General features: G+C 46.9%; 1 protein-coding gene across 1 annotated transcript; it reads left to right on the top strand.

The window, feature by feature from the left end:
* The first annotated feature begins 3,592 nt into the window (after positions 1 to 3,592).
* On the top strand, positions 3,593 to 22,710 carry LOC116836395 (zinc finger protein RFP-like). Its single transcript, XM_032799960.2, has 7 exons — positions 3,593 to 4,067; positions 6,607 to 6,702; positions 8,428 to 8,658; positions 13,517 to 13,539; positions 15,556 to 15,677; positions 18,676 to 18,708; positions 19,328 to 22,710. Exons 1-7 carry the CDS (start codon positions 3,648 to 3,650, stop codon positions 19,855 to 19,857), a joined length of 1,455 nt encoding a protein of 484 aa, XP_032655851.1. The 5' UTR covers positions 3,593 to 3,647; the 3' UTR covers positions 19,858 to 22,710.
* The last annotated feature ends 1,393 nt before the right edge of the window (positions 22,711 to 24,103 follow it).

The following is a 24,103-nucleotide window of genomic DNA, read 5'->3' as shown; positions in this document are numbered from 1 at the left end:
GTTTAACTACATGCAGCTTAAATCCCAGCTTTTGTTAAACAGGTGCAGCGTTTCATGGAGACAAGCCCTCTAGGAATGTCTACGCCCCATTATGGATCATCCCAGCCCGGGTCAAGAGTCTTGGACTAGCGGGGCTTGCGCAAGGGCTCCAAAACGTGCTGCATAGAAGTTGCAGCTCAGGTCTGAAGCCTGGGGAGAGGGAGGGGCTTCAGAGCCCAAGCCGCAATTTCAAAGCTCCGTCCACACAGCACTGTTCAGAGCACTAGCACCAGCCCCGAGAGCCTGAGTCTCGCACTCCCATGGGCTCCAAAATGCAGTACAGATCTACCCTTCATTTCTAGCTTTGATGAGCCAGGAATACTCCCTAGTTCACTCAGAACTTCGTCTTGTCTTCTTCCTAACCTCCTAGACCCAGATTCTCAGCGCCACTTAGGCACTTAAATAGCTTTGCAGAAGTGAAACTCACTCCCTAACCTCTGTGGTCATGCTTCCACAAAGACTCTCCAAGCAGCATAGGGAGCATCTACACAGCAATAAAAAACCCCATGGCAGAGAGTCCAGAGCCCAGATCAGCTGATTCATGCTCGCGGGGCTCTGGCTGTAGAGCTAAAAATATCGGTATAGACGTCTGCACTCTAGCTTGAGGCCAGGCACTCAAACGCCACAAGGCCGGAGGGTCTCAGAGCTCAGTCTCCAGCCTGAGCCCGGAAGTCTAGACAGCAATGAAACAGCCCCGTAGCCTGAGCCCCACAAGCCCAAGTTGGCTGGCAAGGGCCAGCCACGGGTGTCTGGTTGCTGTGTAGACAGACGCATGGTCTCTTCTCTCTGCTCTGTGACAGAAAGGGATCGAGACATGAGGCATATGAGAATGATGCTCCAGGCCCATCCTGGGCTGGTCCTTCCTCATCTCCATCTCTGTTTAATTCAAGCTAACAAACAAGCCAATGGCCCGCGTGGGGACAACCCCAGCACTAACAGGAACAGGAAATAAATGTGAAGTGAGTCAAGGGGAAACTCAGTGAGATCCACAGAATAAAACAAAGCCCAGTGTCAGGCCTGTTAATGAGGGGATTTCTGTTCAGCGTGTGTCCTATTTGTCCTTCCTGCTTTTCTGTAACTAGCAGAAATATCCCTGATTTTGCAATAAACGTTTAGTCCCATTATTCACTTCATTGCATCTCAATCCTTTCCCAGCTCCTTGCCTGCCAAACACAGGTTGGATATATATATTTTTTTAAGCTCAAAAAGATTGTCATTTAAAATGAGATTGCTTGTTTTTTTCATGGCAAATATTCTAAAGCCAACAGTCATTTCAGGTTAACCCTCAACAATTTCTTTTCTTTTTTCTTTTCTGGGTTGGCCACTGAACCAAAAATTGATTTTTTGCCCAGCTCTACCCAGCAGCTCAAGGCAAATCCATTCCCTCATTTTTCTTCCTTTCCCCTACTATGACCAATGAGATGGCTCCTCTGCTTTTCCCCCACCACCTTTTCCATCCCTGCAACATGCAGCCTGGGAACGGGGACCCCACTACAGCTGCTCTACCAGGTCTGAGACTCCACTTATGAATCATAGACTCATAGACTTTAAGGTCAGAAGAGACCATTATTGATCATCTGGTCTGACCTCCTGCACAACGCAGGCCACAGAATCTCACTCACCCACTTCTGTATCAAACCTGTGTCTGAGCCATTGATGCCCTCAGATCATGGTTTAAAGACTTCAAGGTGCGGAGAATCTTCCAGCAAGTGACCCATGCCCCACGCTGCTGAGGAAGGCGAAAACCCCTCAGAGTCTCTGCCAATCTGCCCTGGAGGAAAATTCCTTCCCGGCCCAAATAGGGCGATCAGAATATCTGAGAATCCACTTCTTTCACCTGCTCATCTGGCTCAGGTGTTGAAGAACCCCAGGATCTGCAAAGGGGATATAGGGTGTGAGGGCCAGAGGGAGCTGGGTGACAGCAGATCTGAGGACAGAATTCAAGTAGGAGCTGATGGGGGCAGACAAGGGGGAAGGACAGATGCTGGGGTTGGGCGACAGACAGATCTGGGAGAGGGAACAGGACTGATTTGGGTGTTAGGGGGGAGAGTTAATTGCTGGGCAGGGGATATTCAGATGGGGAGGGGGCTGCCTGCAGCAGAGATCAAAGTCACACATTTGGGAGAAGGGGCAACATTAATTGACACACACTGAAGAGAATTAAAAAATCAGACAGACCAAAAAAAAATGCACATTTTTTTTAAAATCTCATGTGTTTGGGACCAATCACTACATTTTTTGCAGGTGGGGGGGTCTGAGTCATGATTTTTCAACCTTTGGGGTTGGCAATATTATAATCTAGACAGACGCTCCTCAAGCCCCAAGACAACACCAGCACTATTACTCCCAGGACATAAATATTTGCTTGTGAGGTTGCTTTGTGGTCCACAGTAGGGTAGGGATTCTCAACCAGGGATACATGTCCCACCGGGGGTACACAGAAATCTTCCAGGGGCTCCATCAACTCATCTAGATATTTGCCTAGTTTTACAACAGGCTGCATAAAAAGCACTAGTGAAGTCAGGACAAACTAAATTTCAGACATCCAGTGACTTGTTTAGACTGCTCTATAGACTATGCGCTGAAAATATAAATACAATATTTATATTCTAATGGATTTATTTTATCATGCTAGGGTAACAGTGAGAACGTCAGCCCTTTCTCAGGACTAGCGTGGCTGTGACACTTTTGTAGTGTTATGTCTGCTTGTGTAAGCAAGTCGGTTTTGAGTGCGGGGAAACGTGGAGAAAGGCAAGACAAATCAGACTCCAGTAGTCTGAAAAGGTTCATAGACTCATAGACTTTAAGGTCAGAGGGGACCATTATGATCATCTAGTCTGACCTCCTGCACAATGCAGGCCACGGAATCTCACCCATTCACTTCAATGACAAACCCCTAACCTATGTCTGAGTTATTGAAGTCCTCAAATTGTGGTTTGAAGACCTCAAGCTGCAGAGAATCCTCCAGCAACTGATCCCTGCACCATGCTGCAGAGGAAGGCGAAAAACCTTCAGGGCCTCTGCCAATCTGCTGTGGAGGAAGATTCCTTCCCGACCCCAAATATGGCGATCAGTTAAACACTGAGCATGTGGGCAAAACTCACCAGCAAGACACCCAAGAAAGAATTCTCTGTAGTAACTCAGATCCCACCTGATCTAACATCCCATCATAAACCACTGGGCATACTTACCTGCTGATAATCAAAGATCAGTTGCCAAAATTAGGCTATCACATCATACCATCCCCTCCATAAACTTATTAAGCTTAGTCTTAAAGGTTGAGAGCCCCTGCCCTGGGGCCATGCCTGGGGTGTCACTGTGCTAGCATACATCAAGGTGTGTGCAAACTGGAGTGAACTGGCAACCAATCAGTCCCACCGTTTGCAAAACCTGTAGGCTGGCCAAAAGCTGAGAAACACACAAACGTGTCACTCAGGCTCTGTTATCTTGAGCAGGCCAGGTGGCTGCTGCTGCAACAACTGCCAAAACAACTTGCCACTTCAGGAAGGGGGCTGATTGTTGCTGAAAGCTCCACCCATCCCTGAGCTTCAGGAAGTAGATAAGCGCAGCTCAACTCTGGGTGCATTTTTGCCCTGCTGCTGGGTACAATGGCTGCTGCAAATCCAGCCAAAACGCTCCAGGAGGAAGCTACTTGTTCCATCTGCCTGGATTATTTTAAAGACCCGGTGATGATTATAGACTGCGAGCACAATTTCTGCCGAGCCTGCATCACCCAGTGCTTGTGGGGATGGAAGACAAACCTCTCCTGCCCCTGCTGCAGGGGCAGCTTTCTCCAGAGAAACCTCAAGCCAAACAGGCAGCTGGCCAACATGGCAGAGGTGGCCAGACAGCTCAGCCTGCGGCTGTTCAAAGAGCCCCGAGGGGATGGGGTGTGTGAGAAACACCTGGAGGCTCTGAAACTCTTCTGCGAGGAGGATCAAACTCCCATCTGTGTGGTGTGTGACAGATCCAAGGAGCACAGAGCTCACACGGTGGTTCCCATAGAGGAGGCTGCCCAGGAGTACAAGGTAGGAACCATAGAATCGTGGGACTGGAAGGGCCCTCGAGAGGTCATCTAGTCCAGTCCCCTGCACTCATGGCAGGACTAGATAATATCTAGATCGGGGTAGGCAACCTATGGCATGGCACGTGAGCTGATTTTCAGTGGCACTCACACTGCCTGGGTCCTCGCCACCGGTCCGGGGGGGCTCTGCATTTTAATTTAATTTTAAATGAAGCTTCTTGAACATTTTAAAAACCTTATTTACTTTACATAAAACAATAGTTTAGTTATATATTATAGACTTTTATGGAAAGAGACCTTCTAAAAATGTTAAAATGTGTTACTGGCACACGAAACCTTAAATCAGAGTGAATAAATGAAGACTTGGCGCACCACGTCTGAAGGGTTGCCGACACCTGATCTATATCATCCCTGGCAGGTGTTTGTCCAACCTGGTTTTAAAAATCTCCAATGACGGAGGTTCCACAAATTCCCTAGATAATTTATTCCAGTGCTTAACTACCCTGACAGTTAGGAAGTTTTTCCTATTGTCCAACCTAAACCTCCCTTGCTGCAATTTAAGCCCTTTGCTTCTTGTGCTGTCCTCAGAGGTAGAGAACACTTTTTCTCCCTCTCCTTATAATAACCTTTTATGTACTTAAAAAACTGTTATCATTGTCCCCTCTCTGTTTTCTTTTCTCCTAACTAAATAAACAATTTTTTTCAGTCTTCCCTCGTAGGTCATGTTTTCTAGATTTTTAATCATTTTTATTGCTCTTCTCTGGACTTTCTCCAGTTTGTCCACATCTTTCCCGAAATGTGGCACCCAGAACTGGACTCAGTACTCTGGCTGAGACCTAATCAGCAGCAGACATCACTGGTGAAACACTGCATTATTACAGAGATCTGGCATAGCAAACTCTATAGCTAAAGGGACTAGACAAAGAATTTTTTAAAGTACGATTTTACACACAATAAAGGATCTAAACCTCATTTTTTTTCATAGGCAGGGGATTACTCTGCATGGGGTAGTGAAACAGGGGTGCAGTGCGGGGTGGAGTCTCTGCACTGGAAATATTGTGGGCGCTCTGTCCCTGCATAAATTCACCCACAAGCTGGGTCAGGGGATAAGAATGGGACCCAGTGGGCTGGAACAGCCTTTCTGGCATCCTGAATTGGACCAGGAACCAGGTAGTAACTGATTCCTAGTTTGGAGCCAGCTGCCCCCGACCAGCCTCAGTAGCTGCTGTCTGTCCTATTTCTCTGTCGTCTCCCCCTCCTCCTTCCATACACTCATTCACAAGGAGCTTTCTCACCACTAGCCCTATTCTGCATTTAGGTCTTATTGTGCCTGTTTTGTTTTGTTTCCCTGAAAGCCCCATAACAGTGTTATGACGTCACCAGTAATAAGGAAGGGGAAACCTGAACAACTGAGAGGGGAGTTTGTTTTCAGTCACAAGCGTTGGGCTGTTTTTTGTTAGCCCTTACTCAGCTTGACCCAGCCTGGTGCAGCATTTAAGTATGAAACTGGTGTTCAGGACACCTGGGTTCTTGTTCTAGCTCTGCCGGTGACCTTTGACCAGTGATAGTCAAACGGCAGCTGGCAAGCCACAAGTGGCTCTTTAACGGGCATTCCTGCAGCACATGATCTTAAAGCACGGTGTGATTTAATTGTTAACCAACCAGGATGCTTTTTACTCTCTTATTAACCAAGTAAGTTATTAACTTGCACCAAATTATTAACTCATTTGCTGTGAGAATGATATACAAACTGAATCTTTCCCCTGTCATACTGTTTAAATATGAATAATGTTGTAGTAAATGAAACAATGAATTCACACAACTGTGGCTGTTTTGGGTCATGCTGATGGCTAATTTGCCTCCTGAACCACTCAGGTCTGAGTATCACTGACTTAGGCCTGGTCTACACTAGTGCTGTAAGTCGATCTAAGTTGAACTAGTTAACTTACGTAATGTAACTTAAGTTGCCGTACCTTAGGTCAACTTACAGCCATGTCCACACTCCACAGTGTCGACAGGAGACGCACTCCTGGCAGTGTAACTTCTGCCACTCATTGAGATGGATTACAGAGTCGACGGGGGCATGCTCTCCCATCAATTTAGCGCTTCTTCACTAGACCCGCTAAATCGATTGCAGCTGCGTTGATTTAGCCCATACTGTAGGCAAGGCCTTAGACTATACAATCTTTGGGGCAGGAACTGTCTTTCTCTGGGCATCTTGGGTACATTTCCAAGGGGAATCTGGAAAATGCTTGATTGATTTATTACCCATCTAGATGGTTAGCCATTTGGGGCAGAGACAGTCTGTTTGTATAATGAGCTCCTAATCGATGGCTGGGCCTCCTGGCTGCTACCACATTATAACTAAGAATATCGTAGGCATTACCACCTGGTTTAAAACACATTAATGAACACACCATATTAATATGCAATTAATAAAAATAATCTGTTATTGTTGATGGAAAAGCCTCGGAAATATGTGTGTGTTTAAACAGAGCTCATACAACATTTTTTTTATTTTTGATCATTCCCTAACTTTGTAGGTGCAAATTCAGAGACACCTGGAGATTTTGAAGAAAGAGAGAGCTGAGATTCTAGAGTTTCAATCGAGTGGGGAAATGAAAAGCCAGGAACTTCTGGTAGGTGCCTTTATTGCTTGCCAGCTCCAGGACATCAATGATGCTTGGAGTAACGGAAGAGTAACATGCTCCCCTCTGAGAGAGATTAGTACTTATTTACTCTGCTGTCTTTTGCAAACTCTGTTCTGGTTCAGAGATTCGTTGTTTGTGATAGGTACTGCATACATATATGAGCCTGGGCCCCTAGGCACAGGTGCAGACTCTGTGGGTGCTCTGGGGCTGGAGCACCCATGGGGGAAAAATGGTGGGTGCTGAGCACCCATCAGAACCCCCCCCCCCCCGGTTAGCTCCCCACCACCCCACAGTGTTGCCCGCCCACCGGCAGGCCCTGCAAATCAGAGCCTCCCCCTCGCACCTCCCGCCCACTGTGATCAGCTGTTTCACATTATGCAGGAGGCTTGGGGGGGGGGGAAGGGGGAGGAACGAGGATGTGGCACGTTTGGGGGAGGCGGTTAAACTGAGCAAGAAGAGGTGGGGTGGGGATGGATCAGGGGTGGGAAGAGGCAGGGTGGCATGGAGCAGGAGCAGGAAGAGATGGAGTGAGGTGGGGCCTTGGGGAAGGGGAGGGGTGGGGGCAGGGCCTGGGGCAAAGCCAGTGGTCGAGCACCCCCCTGTTACTTTGAAAAGCCGGCGCCTGTGCCTCTGGGTTGTAACACAATATACATGGAGCCTAAGAAGGAAAATGGAGATTGCAGAAAAATGCATCATCCGAACAATGAGATTGATAATGCCACTTTTCTGCCATTGCTGCTCTCCAAAGTCCCTCCTTCTGAGGCCAACCTCCTCCCCTTCTTGCTATTCAAAGGGTCTGGTTTAAGGAGGCTGCTGACCAGAGGAGGCGCTTTTGCTGCTGGGAAAGCGATCAGAAAATTCTGTGTCAACAGGAAATGTCTGAAGTCGTATTGTTACAGGTTGCCATATACAGTAAAAGCTGTTTTATCTGGCACTTTATCAACCAGCAAGCTCTCTTAACTGCATTTCTGATCTCTCCAAAGACAAATCTTCAGTCTAGTAACCGAGACTAGTATACTGCCCAGGAGGTTATGCAGTTGCACATTCTACACTGTGCTTTTATGCCAAAGAGGCAGAAGACAAGTCAGCCAGCTGATATCAGGGATTTAGTCAGAAGAGCAGCTTCCAGGGTGTGTCATAGGGTCAGTACAGATTCAGCCCAATCTCCTACACCTTCTACATCTACAACGATAATTGATGTTGATAATGCTGAGCCTGAGCCACTGCAAGATCCTGAAGTGCCCTCTGAAGCATCACAGAAAGATAAAATTATGTTCAGTATCGCTTTAGTGTTAAATGTATTTTTAGTGATCTGGGTGTAGGCTATGCGCTGCCCATAGTGATAAGTAGTGTCATAAGATAACCTGCTGTATAGAAAACTTGCCCTGTATACACCTAAGTGTTTCAAGAAACAAACCACTCTGCAGTACAGTGCTATGACTGGACTGGTGAGTACCTGTCCACTATTTTATACTATATTCATTTTATTGTATCCTAATTCTTTGAACATTGGTGTTCCATTGGTCAGTATAATTCTTTGTTAACTGGAGTTTTTGACCATCTGACACCCCTGTTCCCCCAACACACTGGATAACAAAGCCTTTGCTGTAATTGTCCTGCAGAGAACTACAGAAGGGTCTATTACATGTCTCAACGACTCTCTGTGTGTCCCTGATCTGATCTTTTCCCTGTCTGTGCGCATGTTCGCTGCAGAAAGAAGTGGAAGCCGAGAGGCAGAAGGTTGTGTCTGAATTTCAGCAGTTGCGCCTGTTTCTGGAGGACCAAGAGAAACGCCGGCTGGGCTGGCTGGGCGAGCTGGACAAGGAGATCGTGAAGATGAGGGATGAAAATGCCACTAAATACTCTAAAGCGCTCTCTTGCCTCGGCGATCTGGTCTGCGAGATGGAGGGGAAGTGCCAGCAGCCAGCGAGTCAGTTCTTGCAGGTGAGACCCCTCCAACCCCCAGATCCCTGCACAGTCTGTGAGGGAATCTCTTTTATTGGCCCAGCGTCTGTTGGGGGAGAGAGAAGCCTTTTGCACCACACACGGCGCTCTACAACGACACTGCAAAAACTAGCTGTCTCATTCATTCAATTTCCCATGAGGCAAGTGCAGGATTGTGCCCTTTACCATATGTCCCAGGGTTTGGGCCAGAATAACTCAAGAGTTGGGAGCTCTCTCTGTTGTTCTTGGGAAGAACATTCCACAGCCTAGGACACCTCACTGTTCGGATGTTTTCCCTGACATTCACCTTCAACTTTTCCTTCCTTGGTTTCATTCTCTTGCAAGCTCTGCAAACACAGTGTGGTTCTTTGTCCCATGCACCCATTGGCCAGATCATGCAGTAGTTGGTACTTCAAATTTAGTGTAATCCAGGCTAAAATTCTGTGTGTGGGTGCGTCTGTCTGTCTCTGGCCTCTTCTAGTGGCCAGAAAACACACAGAGACTCATGAGCCTGCTAATGCTTCCAAACTAATGTACTGAATGAGCTAATCAAGGGGTGGAAGTCATAGTCCTCCTTTCAGAGTTACTTTGTAATATGCTGCATACTGAGTTACAGTAGAACCTCACAGTTACAAACACCAGAGTTGTGAACTGTCCAGTCAACCACGCGCCTCATTTGGAACCGGAAGTACGCAGTCAGGCAGCTGCAGAGACCAAAATAAAAAAAAACGAAGTGCAATACTGTGTTAAACATAAACTACTACTAAAAAAAAAAAAATGCAGCATTTTTCTTCTGCATAGTAAAGTTTCAAAGCTGTATTAAGTCAATGTTCAGCTGTATACTTTTGAAAGAACAACCATGATGTTTTGTCCAGCGTCATGAACATTTCAGAATTAAGAACAACCTCCATTTCCGAGGTGTTTGTAGCCCTGAGGTTCTGCTGTAGAGCAGCACATTTGTAGATTGTTCTGTATGTTTGTTTGTTTGAGGGACTTTCACACTAAAAGGGAAGAGGCTGGTAATAATCATAACACCCCGTTCTGACACAGCGCTTTTCTCATCAGTAGATCTCAAAGCATTTCACATTCAGGCTGTAATTTATTGATACTAACAACACCAGGTGGGAAGCTGGGGCCCAGAGACACTAGCTGACATGCCCAAGGTCACACAAGACGTTTGTGGCAGATCACAGAATTATACTCCAGTCTCCCAACTTCTATGCCAGTGCTCTAATCCCTGGACCATCCTGGGCACTATCCTTCTAAATAGTTTCTGCATCCTCTAAAGGCGCGTCTGGTCTTCTCCATTTGTGCAGAATTGCGTACAGATCTGGTTGCCCCATTTAAAAAAAAAAGATATTGGAATTGGAAAACGTACAGAAAAAGGCAACAAAAATTATTAGGGGAATGGAAAAGCTTCCATATGAAGAGAGAATCAAGTATTTTTTCACACAACACACAGTCAACCTGTGGAACTCTTTGCTAGAGGATGTCGTGAAGGCCAAAACTATAACAGAGTTCAAAACGAACTAGGTAAGTTCATGGAGGATAGGTCCATCAACGGCTATTAGCCAGGATGGGCAGGGATGCAAAATCACGTTCTGAGTGTCTCTAGCCTCTGACTGCCAGAAGCTGGGAGTGGATGACAGGGGATGGATCCCTCAATAATTGCCCTGTTCTGTTCATTCCCTCTGAAGCACCTGGCATTGGCCATAGTCGGAAGACAGGATACTGGGCTAGACAGACCACTGGTCTGACCCAGTATGGCCGTTCTTATGTTTCGGAATCCTGCCAGAGCTGCAGTATGCATGTAGCCAAGCTTTCTTTGTTGTATACAATTAGTACACACATTTATTTGGACCCCACTCTCCCTCTGTAATGCCTTCAAATTGCATTTGTTGTATGAAAAGCAAAAGGCATTACGCTGCTAGATCCAGCCATCTGTGCTCCCATCCCCGCAGATGATACAGGGCATTATCCCATTGCTCCCCGTGAATTCACCTTAAAGCATTCCTCCCCTTTCTCTGCGATGCTACCCTTCGGTGTCTGCAGACAGCCCCTCTGTAGCCCATGCTTAGTCATGCTGGTGATGTTTAGCTCCATACGGGAACGTTGCCTCCAGTACTGCTATCCACATTTTTAAAAGCATGTCGAAAACTTGGAGAAGGTGCAGAGACAAGCCACACGAATAATTTGAGGACTGGAGACAGTGCCTTAAAGGGAGAGAGTTGAAGAGCTCAATCTGTGTAGCTTACCAAAAAGAGGATTGAGAGGTGACTTGATTATGATTTACAAATACCTTCCCGGGGAGAAACACTAGGCTCTTCAATCTCAGAGAGAAAGGCACAACAAGAACCAAGGGCTGAAAGTTAAAGGCAGACAAATTCATATTTAGAAATAAGATGCCCATTTTTTTCAGTGAGGGTCATAAACTATGGAAGAAACTACCCAGGGAAGAGGTGGACTTCTCCACCTGTTGGTGTATTCAGGTCAAGACAGGATGCCTTTCTAGGTGGGCTTTTGTCAAAGCCATGTTATCAGGCTCAAAACAGCTGTACCTGGGTGAAATTCTCTGGCCTGTGTAACATGGGAGATCAGCCTAGGCCAGTGGTTCTCAACCAGGAGTCCGTGTCCCACTGGGGGTATGCAGAGGTCTCCCAGGAAGGACATCAACTCACCTAGATATTTGCCTAGTTTTACAACAGGCTACATAAACAGCACTAGTGAAGTCACTACAAACTACAATTTCAGACAGACGATGACTTGTTTATACTGCTCCACACAGAATACACTGAAATGCAAGCACAGTATTTCTATTCCAGTTGATTTCTTTTCTAATTATATGGTAACAATGAGAAAGTCAGCCATTTTTCAGTATTAGTGGCTGTGACACTTCTGTATTTTTATGTCTGATTTTGTAAGTGAGTCATTTTTAAATGAGGTGAAACTTGGGGGTAGGCAAGACAAATCAGCCTCCTGATTGGTGGTTGGGAAAGGTTGAGTGCCACTGGGTTAGAGGAGCTAGTGGTCCCTTCTGACCTAAAAACAATGAATCTCTGGAAGCTGTTTTACTCTTTCCTCAGAGATCAGTCAATCCAGCCCCTCAGTCAATTTGTTGCCCTTCATACATCTTCCACTTGGTCTGCATCTCTTCGCTACTGTGGCCCCTGGAACGGGTTTCACTATCCCATGTGCAGTTACACTAGGTTCTATTCCCTCCCTGTCCTGCTGTGCTATGCTTTGAACATTCGCTTCCTGCTGAAATTGCACTGGGGTTTTTTTTGAGTAGCCAGCAAAACTCGTTTTCCTTGCCTGTCTCTTGGATCACATATTCTGCTTTATTTTTAATTTCTTCATTTTGGTTTCCCACTTCTGACTGCCGGAAGCCAGGAGGGGAAGACAGCAGTATGTCACTCCAGTTACCTTTTTCTGTACACTTCCCCTGAAATTGTGGTACTGGCCACTGTGGGAGAGAGGATACTGGGCTAGATGGACCTTTGGCCTTAGCCAGCATGGCTGTTCTTTATCTGATATTGTAATTTCACCACAGTGATGTCTAAGAGCCAACCGAGATTCGTGTCCTGTTGTGCTAGGAGCTGTATGAACTCAAAATAATAGGCTCTGCCCTGAAGAGCTTCCAATCCAAATAGCCAAGACAGACAAAGGGTAGGGAAAAGAGAGAGAACATCCATGCAGCATGACCAGATTTGCAAATGTTATGTTAGTGCCACGATTTTCTGTTTCTCCAAAAAGTGACTGGGATTTGGTTAGGAGGGGATTAGCTAAAGAGAGCTACAAGAAAAGAGGGGACAAAGGCGTACTCTGTGCTACAAAGTGTTGCTGGCATAGCTACACTGGTCACGGGTGTGAAAACAATCATGCCACGAACTGACGTAGTTATGCCCACTAAACCCCCAGTGTTGATGCAACTATTCCGACAGACTAGCCATAGGTGCCGACTCCGTGGGTGCTCTGGGGCTCTGCACCCACCGGCAGCCAAGCTGCCCGCCCCCACTCCCCAGCTCACCTCCGCCTCCTCCCCTGAGCGCACCACGTCCCCGCTTCTCCTCCCAGGCTTGCAGCCATGAAACAGCTGTTTCGTGGCATAACAAACTGTGGGAGGGAGGGAGAAGGAGCGGGAACATGGTGCACTCAGGGGAGGAGGCAGGGAAGAGGCGGTGCTGGGGCATGGATTTGAGGAAGGGGTCCAATAGGGGCATGGAGGGGGCGGAGACGGGGCAGGGACTTTGGGGAAGGGGTTGGAATGGGGGCAGGGCAGTGGCTGGAAGGGGGGGGTGGAGTCGGGGCAGAGCAGGGGGCGCAAGTTCCCACCATCACCAGGAGAAGTTGGCGCCTATGAGACCAGCTTAGTTTGTCATTCAGGGAGATCATGTCGCTATAATTCGTTCTGTGAGCCTACACACCGTGTCCACGAGGGGGCTCTGCTGGCACAGCTATACCTGCGAGGGCCCTGTAGTGTACTCAAGGCAGGGTGGGGGCAATAGGTCAGGGAAATGTGGGGTATGGATTGAGCTCCCTTTTACTAGGAGGAGGAAGAAAAATTGTTCTCTAACCTCTGAGGATAGGCCAAGAAGCAATGGGCTTAAATTGCAGCAAGGGCAGTTTAGGTTGGACATTAGGAAAAACTTCCTGTCAGGGCGGTTAAGCACTGGAATAAATTGCCCAAGGAGGTTGTGGAATCTCCGTCACTGGAGATTTTTAAGAGCAGGTTAGACAAACATCTCTCAGGGATGATCTAGATAATACTTAGTCCTGCCATGAGTGCAGGGGACTGGACTGGATGACTTCTCGAGGTCCCTTCCAGTTCTATGATTCTGTGCTTTCTCTCTCTTTCCAGGTCATCAGAAGCACCTTGAGCAGGTATATGGCCCCTTCTTGCTGCTCACTCACACTTCCCAGCCCCACACTTCAACTGGTGTCGCCGATCTGATTCTGTCTGTGAATTTTAGAGGGCTTTGAGAATGTGCCCTTAAATTAAGGTGCTCTCTGTATGTGTGGGTATTTAAACCCAGCCCTGCTGGGATTCTGTGCACAGCTCATATCAGCGCGGTACGTCACTCTGCAGTACCCAAATGACAGGCTAATAATGTTTGACTTACTCAGTTTTGAGAACGGATCTTGATGTGGGATGCTGGATGAGGGTTTGTCCAGAGACAGAAATTTTATTTGGATGTTGTCCATAGTTTTTGTTTTTCCCAGCTTCGCAAATATAAATATTAGAATCTTAAAATAGTTTTTGTGGGGTTCTGTCTCTCAGGAACCCCTCAACCAAATGACCCCAAATCTGCTTTCCAGTATCTATCCCTAGCTTTCTACTGACATACGCAATTGCAGGTCAAATTGAATATGCATATGGATTTGGAGCACTATGAATTATTTCCCCTTTAAACAGACAGCCCTATACAAACTTACTTATAAATATGGTGCCCTGTAATAATTTAGGCAGCAGACATGAAGAGCTTGTAAACCCTACAGAAGAGAGAACCCTGAAGCTTAAACCCCGGTAATATCTGTGAACTGTTGTTAAACCGCATAGGTGTCAACAATCTTTCTTCCCCCAAGCACATAAAAGTTTCTGGAGATTGAACTTTATGGTCTTGAATTCTTTTCAACTGAAAATTAGTGATGCTTGTGTTCTTTTGAACTTCTGAAAATCCAGCCTTATTTACCCTCTTAATTTACCATGCAATACACCTCTACCCCGATATAACACGAATTTGGATAGAACACGGTAAAGCAGCATTCCGGGGCGGGGAGGGGGCTGCGCACTCTGGCAGATCAAAGCAAGTTTGATATAATGCGGTTTCACCTATTTTTTGGCTCCCGAGGACAGCATTATATCGGGGTAGAGGTGTATTTCTTTTAAAAGAAAAACCAGACATGACCAGGCCTTTCAGTACCAAAGAACATTCAATTTCAGACAATAACAGACACGTTTGTTAATTTAACGTGCCCTTGTTAACTTTAGTGTCTCTAGGCAACAGGAATGTTACAAAAAAGTAGATGCCAGTAATATTACAATTAAGGAATTCTGTGTATTTAAAATATGAAAGTGATTGGGGAAAGGCGGGCTATATATAAAAGAATCACGTATGCAGACACACTTTTCAAATAATCTAGAGGCAAAAAAAATGATTGGACATTTTCCAAAACCAACCTTAACTTTGATCCTTAATTCAGAGCTGTCAGTAAATATCACTTTGTGTTTTCAGTTATACAAGCGCTGTAGAAAGACAACAACAATCTTGAAATATTTTGATCCTTCCAGGAGAAAGTAAGGCCTTTTCTACACTGGGAAGTTAATGTGGGTTCTTGTCGGGTAAATTTAAAGCAGATACCTCCCTCTGTGAATTCTCTTATTCCAGAATAAGGCCTGGTCTACACGGGGGGGGAGGAAGGGGAAGGGTCGATGTAAGATACGCAACTTCAGCTACAGGAATAGTGTAGCTAAAGTCAAAGTATCTTATTTTGACTTACCTCCTGTCCTCACGGTGCGGGATCGACAGCCGCAGCTCCCCCTGTCGACTCCGCTACCGCCACTCGACCTGATGGAGTTCCGGAGTCAGTTTGGGGATTGATATATCGCGTCTAGATGAGATGCGATATATCGATCCCCAGTAAACTGATCACTACCCGCCAATCTGACAGGTAGTCTGGCTGTACCCTTAGAATGCCTCATTCTGAATTAGCTGAGCATCCACACAGGAAGTTAATCTGGAATAATTATTCCCCATGTTGACAAGTCCTAAGGGCTGCAATTGTGCTTGACCATTTTTATGCATATAAGCAAGGACCTAGTACTGATTGGGCCCCTCAAACTTTGTTCCATCTCGGTTACCGTTCGGATGAAGATGATATAGGTTGTTTTCTCTCTAGCTGTAAGACAGGGAAGGAGAAGTTTCAAAATCCAACAGCAGAGTCTCCTGACTGGAGAAGAAGAATCAAAGAACTTTCTCAAGAAACCGTATCGCTACGGGATGCTGTGAGGAAATTCAAAGGTAACAGACCCTCGTCCTGAGACTGATCGCTGGGGTTGAGAGCTTATCACTGATCTTGTCTGACGCTCATAGGTGACTCATGGCCTGCACTCCAGCCATCTAGGGCTGGCCTCTGAAGTCCAGGAGAAGCATGGGCAGCGGTCTCTTATTTTGGGGATGACCCCGGACCAGTTTGCAGCTGTGGAGGGATGCACTTCTCATGCTGCCTCTGAATGCACTGAAGTGCCAAAATCTCCCTCTCGCTTGGCCACCGACAGCTGAGCCAGCTCCACTGGCTAAATAGCTGGTAGGATCTCCAGCTGCAGGAAAAGGGAAACACAACAGAATGAGGGCAGGTTTATACTTAAAAAGCCGCACTGCTATAGCACTTTAGTGAAGATGCTTTTACGCTGATCAGCACAGTTAATCCACCTCCCCAAGAGGTGGTAGCTGTGTCGGCAGGAGAGGCTCTCACATCCTAGGTGCCAAGTCCATGGATGCTCCAGGGGTGGAGCATTCAGAGAAAAAAAAATAGTGGTGCTCAGCACCCACTGGCAGCCCTGTGGATCAGCTCCTCCCCCCCGGCCTCCTGCCCGTCGGCACCCCCGCCGATCAGCTTCTCCTCCTTCCCACCAGCATCTCCCGCTCACCACGATCAGTTGTTCAGTGGCGCGCAGGAGGCACTGGGGGCGTGGGAGGAGGACAAAGGGTGTGCTTGGGGGTGGAGCAGGGACGGGCAGAGACAGGGCGGGGATGGGGACTTGGGAGAAGGAGTGGAGTGGGGGCAGGGCCTGGAGCGGAGCATGCGTCGACCTCCGCCCCCGCCCCGCCCCGCCCCCCCAGGAACACAGACAGTGCCTTTCTCCCATCAACATAGCACTGTCTACACCTGGAGTTAGGTTGGTATAACTGGTTGCAAAGGGATGTGGATTTTTCATACTCTTGAGCGATGTAGTTAAACCAATGTACATTTGTAGTCTAGACCTGGTCTGAGAGGAAGCGTGGCCTAGTGGACTAAGCACAAGCCTAACTAGGTGAAATTTTTCATCCAAAACCTTTTCTTTTCTTTTTCATTATAAAATGCAGATTTGGGTTGTCTGAAACATTTCATGAATCCATTCCATGGTTGGCGAATTCTTTTAAATGGGACGAAACAAAACTAAAAATAAAAGCCAACAAACAAACAAACCTAAAGAAGATAAATCCTGAAAAAAGTCAAACTGTTTCCTTTTCACCATTTTGAAAGTAAACATCTTTGATTTTTCAGGCCAATATTACTTTTTCACTTGGATTTACCTTCAATTTTTTTTAAACTAAAAAAACCCAAAAGTTTGGCCCATTTTTTTTCCCCCTCCTGCTTTGCAAAGGTCTCATCCTAATCCCCAGTAGTTAGACACTGGGATCAAACCTGCAGCAGAACATTTTACATTCCTTCCTTACACTATGGCTGTTGATGCGCTTATTATCCAGCAGTTTGGTCTAGTGGCTAGATCACTGGACTGCACTGCAGGAGACCGAGGGGTTTCTACCACTGGCTTACTGGGTGACAGTAGGCAAATCACTTTTCCTCTTTGTAAAATGGAGATAAAGTTATTTGTAAAAAGCTTTTGAGACCCACTGATCAAAAGCACTAAGAGCTAGATATTAAATCTTGGCATAATTCAATTTGTTTTGTAATTTTGACAGATTTATGTCTCGTTTGAAGCATTTTCTTAGATTTTGATCGATTTTAAATTTTCACAGTTGCACGGTATTATGGGGTGAGGGGTCAGACAAAAATTATTTATTGACAGTAGATGTTGAGATTCAAAATATTTAAAGATTTTGTAATGGTTAAAACACAACCTGTTGACCTCACGTGTCAAAATATACAGAGAAAACACCCTTAAATCAAACTCTAAGCAGCTCTGGAGCAGCGTTTTTCTCACATTGCCTTGCTGTACATTTTGATTTTTACTGGTGGAAATATTTTTTCCGTTGGTTTGTGTGTGTGTGGTGAAATCAATATTTACCACCATTTCCCAATAAAAATCTAATCCTTCCACGCTAGATGCTAATAATAACTAATAGATATTAATAGTAATTAACCATACACGTATTATTAATATAATTATATAAATGTCCAGTCCTTTTCAGAAGTATACTAAATTTCTGGCATCCGTGACCATCTGTCAGTCATTTCCACAGTCCGGTTACATATTGTGATGGCTCCATTCACTTTTTCTTTCTTGCATGTCTCTACGTAAATGCGTGAGGAAAAGGGAGTGGGAGGAATAGGGTGCACATGGAACCCCTGCCATGTGGGAAAGAAGGGGGACCCTAGTACTGGGGAGGGAGTATGAAAGTGCACACACAACCCCTAGTGGAAGGAGGGATTGAGGGACGCTGGTGTGGAGGAGAAGGGGGAACATAGCTCCTGGCATGGTGGGGTGACATGAGGGTAGGGGGAATGCAAGGCACACAGAGCTGTTGGCATGGAGGGGAGACTGGGGGCCTCTGGTAGGGGAAATGGGGGGGCACACAGAACTCCTGGTTGGGGGGGAGAATGGGGGACTTGGACATCTGGCGGAGGAAGGGGACACACAGGGCCCCAGGGATGACATAAGTAGTGGGGAGGGTAACAGGAAGATAGAGGGGCATAGGAGGGTGGCACATAGGGAGTTCATGAGGGGAGGGGGATGGAGGGTTGAAAGGAGCCTCTGGAGTGTGCGAGAGTGCATCCTAGAGAAACTTTCATGTGCGTGATCCTCTAGTATCGGCGCAATCCCTAATGCGGAAGCACGTTGATCAGTTTAACACATTTTGAACCCGGCTTAGCTTGCGTCAATAAATCACCGAGTTACACTATGCCTATATCACAGAGGGTTAAAGGCTGAGATGGTTTCTATACACACACGTCCACAGGCACAGATAGTTAAACCTGTTACAGTAACAAAAGCTAGGAATCTTGCTATACTCTATGGCAGCAGGAAATCTCACCTCCCTTTCCCCCCTCCCCTTTTTTTCTCTCTTCTTCTAGAGTCTCTGCCATCTGAAACTGTGTTGAAAACAGGTAAATTTCAGGCGCCAGTAGACAAACTGAATAGTTGTCGATGTTTATCTTCCTGAATGGAGGAGAAATGTTCATTTACGTGTGTGTCCGTGGATTCTGGAGTAAGGGAAGGCGCCTCTGAAATACAACACCACAAAAGCTTGTGGCCAATATACAGCAGGAGGCCTGGACCAAGCGGCAGGTTTCAGGGGATCGCCCTAAGGAGGGCTGCAGGATAAAGCTGCATGCTAGTGGGTCTCATCTAACCTGATGCAGCCAGGAAAACATGCTTGGGGGATTTGCCCAGCAAGCCTTACACGGGAGGGATGGAGCGAAAGTGCTACAGTGGGTGTAGGGAGGATCTGTGGCCTAATCTAACACGTTTCACGTGGCCCACTGTGGAAGAACATGTGAGAGGGTCCTGAATCCTTTTGTTCTGTATCTGACCCATCTGTGCCAAGGGAATGCATCTCCCCTGCAATTTGCTGACGTCTCTGAGTGCTCCCCATTCAGAGCTGGGTGAATCATGGAGGACGTAGATTCCCAGATTCACTCTTCAGCTGAGGTAGATTCTGCCACTGACACGATCAAACTGGCCCCCAGGGCCCCTAATGCTCTGACTTTCTCTTTCCCACTGCAGCAAATGTGAGTTTTGATCCAGCCACGGCTCATCCCCGCTTCGTCGTGTCCAACAGACGGAAAAGCGTGAGATGGGGAGACACGCGGCAGGATCTGCCCTACAGTCCTAAGAGATTTGATCCTTCTCGCTGCATGCTGGGCTGTGAGGGATTCACCTCGGGGAAACATTGCTGGATGGTAGAAGTGGGGGATGGGGGAAACTGGGCTGTGGGGGTGGCCAGAGAGTCTGTGAGGAAAAAGGGAGAGATCAGCTTGGACCCTGCGGGGGGCATCTGGGCCATGGGGCTCTGCAGAGGTCAGTACCGGGTTCTAACCTCCCCTGTGACTCTTCTGACCCTGAGCAGGAGCCCCACGAGAATTCTGGTTTGTCTGGAATATGAAGAGGGATTGGTGACATTTATAGATGTTGATAGCATAACCAGAATATTTTCATTCCCATCAGCTTCTTTTACAGGGGAGAAAATCTTCCCTTTTTTCCGGGTTGGGGATATGCAAACGCACCTCAGGCTACTCCCCTGCATCACAGGGTAACACCAGGCCTCAGGGATCTGTACTGAGAGCGTCCTTGACAGAAGGAGATGACCGGGTTACAGGGGCCAAACTCATTGGCCTTGTCCATGCTACAGGGATGTTTGCGACATAGCCAGCTTGCCCCATAACTATGCTAGGATAATCCCATAGTGTAGATGCAGTCGATGCCAACAGAAGGGGCTTTGCCATTGGTGTAGGAACTCCCCCTCCCCAAGTGAAAGATAACTACATTGATGGAAGCCTACTTCTGTTGCCATAGCTGCGTCCATGATGGGGGTTAGGTTGGCATAGCTACAGCGTACGGGTGTGTGTTTTTTCCCGCAATCCTTCCCGACGCAGTGTGTCAACCTAATTTTTTAAGTGTGGCCCAGGCCATTGTCTCAGGGATTGTCCGGCCTGTTTCCCCTCCAACCTCTGCAGGTTCTCAAGGATCGGCTGTCTGCCAGCTCAGAGTATGAGAGAGGGGGAACCTGGGGTCGGGGAGAAGGAAGGAAATGGGGTGTAGAGAAAGAAGCCCAAGAAAGAGGAAGTGGAGATGGGGGAGGGAAATAGTGAGTAGAGAAGGGAAACCTAGAGAAGAGAAGATGTGGACTGGAGGGGGGAAGCTTGGGAAGGGGGGCGGGATTTGAGAACAAAGAGAAGAGATGAAAGGGGAAGGGGTGTGATTACACCGTGTGAATTACACTCACTTTATGATAAGTGGGAAGGTGAAGATCACATTTCTGTGCACTTGGTGGGATCCTTTGCCTGAGCAGAGTCCTTGAGGGTACTTCTACACTAGAGCGGCACAGCTACAGTAGGGTTGCCAACTTGGTAATATTTAAAAAACGGGTACTCCAGCTGGAGTGCCAGAACCTCCCCTTCCCCACCTCTTCCCCCCCAAGGCCATACCCCTGCCCCACCTCTTCTCCCCCAAAGCCCAATCCCTGCCCTGCCTCTTCCCCTGAGGACCCACCCCTGTCCACTCCTCTTCCCTCTGTCACTCACTGCTTTTCCCCTCTCAAACCTGAGTCAGGAGGGACTCACTTGCAAAGCCAGAGCTGGGAGTTGCAGTCACCTGACACAGGTAGGAGGTGGCCCTGGCTGAGTAGGGGCTGGAACGGGTGATGACCCAGCACCTCCCCGCTTCCCCCGCCTTCAATAACCAGACTTTGAGAGTCCAGTCAGTATATGTGATTGGACACTATCAGGTCCCCTGTTTGACCAGAAACTGGGCATCTGGCCATCCTAAACTATGGCGCTGCAATTTTGCCACTGAAGGGAGCCCCAGAGTGTAGATGCTTCCAACATCGATGGAAGGGGGTTTTGCATTAACATAGTTAATCCACCTCTCCGAAAGCTGGCAGCTAGGGCAACAGAAGAATTCTTCCATCGACCTAGCTGCGTCTATACCAGGGATGAGGTTGACCTAACTACAGCCCTCAGGATACAACATTTTTCACAGCCAAGAGAGACGTAGTGAGGCCAATCCGTTTTAAGAGTAGACCAGGCCTAACTTTACGTACACATCTGGTAAACACAAGAGCCTTAATGTCAGGTTCAGGCCCAGGCCCTGTTTGGCTCCTTCCAGGGAGGACAAGAAGGATGTCATAAAAACAGCTCCCTGCCTTGAATTCTTGTGCAGCATCCGTCTGGAATCCCAGATTCCCAGTGGGGAGTCTAGAACCTACTCCATCCACACAAGCAGCGATAGCTGAGCGTGCTCTGAGAATGTGAAAGCACTCGCTGAAAGGACTGTTTTTATGAAACGTTTCAGCTCGTCACTTAGAGCTCCGTTCATTTTTTTTTTTTTTTTTTTAAGGAATGGAGGCCCAGTTTTTCAGGCTGCTCAGCGGTCACAGTTGGGGCCAGATCTTCCAAAGAGCCCAGTATTCAGATGCACCCCGTGTGCTGAGCTTATCTGAAAATCTGCCTGTTTATTTAGGTGCCTTAATGGGAGTTTAGATAATCTGACCCCCCCCCAACACCAGTTCACGGTTGCCACCCGTTCAGGTTTTACCCAGACAGTCAAGTTTTTGGCTTCTGCGTCTGGATGCCATTTAGGAAAGTCAGATCGAAAAGGGGACCTGGCAATGTTATGGCACCAGATCCAAAAGCCAGGTTACCATGGGGTGAGGGTTGCCTCCTACCTGCAGGCAGGCTCCTTGAGACAATCCAGCAAGGGAGAGGGGCAAGCGACAGGGGCAGAGCTTTGGAGGTGAGAGGCAGAGAAGGGGTGGAGCCTTTGGGGGAAGAGGTGGGGTAGGGGTGGGGCCTCAGGGGTCCAGTTACCACCAATTAGATAGATGGCAATCCTACCCCAGCTGTGGGTGCTAAGCCCCCCAAAACTCCATCCATAGCTTCTTGACTCTCTGACCCTGGAGGACTCCATCAGAATCCCTCCTGCGAGCAAAAACTACAATGTAGCGTGAGAGCGCCAGGGGCAGAACCCTGCTTCCAATTAGAAAGAATCCTTGTAATAAAGTTACACATCCTCCCCTAATCAGGCTGCTCACAAGGGGGGATTATTTTTCATTTCTAAGGGAATTTAGTCTCTTGCAGTAAGAAATAGAAGTTATTATAATGGCAGAAACTAAAGAAAGGAAACCTTGCTTTGAGCCTATGTATTGCTTCCAGCATGGACCAAGGAAAGAAATTTGGGAACATGAATTAAATGAGGAATATCTGTAGGGAAAATTTCATAGATATGCACAGAATGAAAAACATGGCCAATATCTGTTGCATCCCAAGCGTTTCCCATTAGGAGAATTGGGTTTAAAGCGTTGTCATATGGGTTCTGTCTGTAATTCCCATTTCTTGGTTGGTTGGTTGGTTTTTTGGTATCTAGCAGTAAATTTCACTCTTTGCAATCAATTTTGTTTCCTACTCTTCACATGATTGTTTCTGAATCATTTCCACGTACCAAAATAGGGATCCCTTTTTCCATATGGGGTCCATAACTTAAAATGTGGTGATTATTTAAGATTAATTCACTGGTTTAAATATAAGGCCCATGTTTTTCATTTGTCCAGATGTAAAAGTTGTATGGCTTTAACTATACCTGAATAGTGAAAGGACACAGAGCACCATTAGGCAAGTGTAGATGGAATTATACCAGTATAAAATTGCTTATAGAGTAGAACCTCAGCGTTACAAACACCTTGGGGATGCAGGTTGTTCGTAACTCTGAAATGTTCCTAACTCTGAACAAAACGTTATGGTGGTTCTTCCAAAAGTTTACAACTGAACATTGACTCAATACAGCTTTGAAACTTTACTCTGCAGAAGAAAAATGCTGGTTTTAGCCATCTTAATTTAAATGAAACAACACAGAGTTTCGTTACCTTGTCAAAAAAAATTTTAAACTCTCCCTTTATTTTCTTAGTAGTTTGCATTTAACATAGCACTATCCTTTTTCTATTTTGGTCTCTGCTGCTCCCTGATTGCGTATGTCTAGTTCCAGACGAGGTGTGTGGTTGACCAGTCAGTTCATAACTCTGGTGTTCATAACGCTGAGGTTTTACTGAATGACTATTTCATAGTCCAGCATGGAAGGGGCAATAAGCTATCCCCGCACAATGGTACAGCTGCTTTCACCGTAGGGGGTGTACTGGAATAACACCATCAGTAAAAAACAAAAATTTTGAAAATAAAATCACCCTCCTAACTGACAGTAGTACTGATATAAAATGTGTGTGTAGCATGGGACTGAGAGGCACACTTGCAGATCAGTGAAAAAGGTTAGACAACATTAGGCAATACAGTCTAACTCTAAAGATAGTTAAGCAATGGGACAGATTCCTTAGAGGGGTTGTGGAATTCCCATCACTGGAGGTGTTTAAGAACAGGTTGGACAAACACCTATCAGGGATAGTGTACGCCTATTTGGTCCTGCATCTGTGCAGGGGGCTGGACTTGACTTCTCAAGGCCCCTTCCACCCCAGAGTCCTATGATTTTATGAAATATTGGTGCAGATGGGCAGAATGGAATAATTCAAGGAGTTATTTAGCCAAGACCCCATGGTTCAGACCCAATCTAGGAGAGAAAGCACCAGGACACCTTCAGTAACAGAGTGGGGCCGATGAGTTGGTTATCTCTAAAGTGCAAGTCAGCACCTGATGCAGCACAGCATTGTGCTGGGGCATTGGGAGGGGACAGCAAGGGGCACGCAGCCCTAACTAAGCCCCCAACCCTGATCACTGCAGCACAGCACCCCCTAGCATCACACTGGGGCAGTGGGGTAAGCTCTGATGGGAAAGAACGCCC

Source organism: Chelonoidis abingdonii, chromosome 12 (genome assembly GCF_003597395.2).
Source record: "Chelonoidis abingdonii isolate Lonesome George chromosome 12, CheloAbing_2.0, whole genome shotgun sequence".
Classification (NCBI taxonomy): domain Eukaryota; kingdom Metazoa; phylum Chordata; order Testudines; family Testudinidae; genus Chelonoidis; species Chelonoidis abingdonii.
The sequence above is the reverse complement of the archived record's forward strand: the minus strand, read 5'-3'. Positions and strand labels throughout refer to the sequence as shown.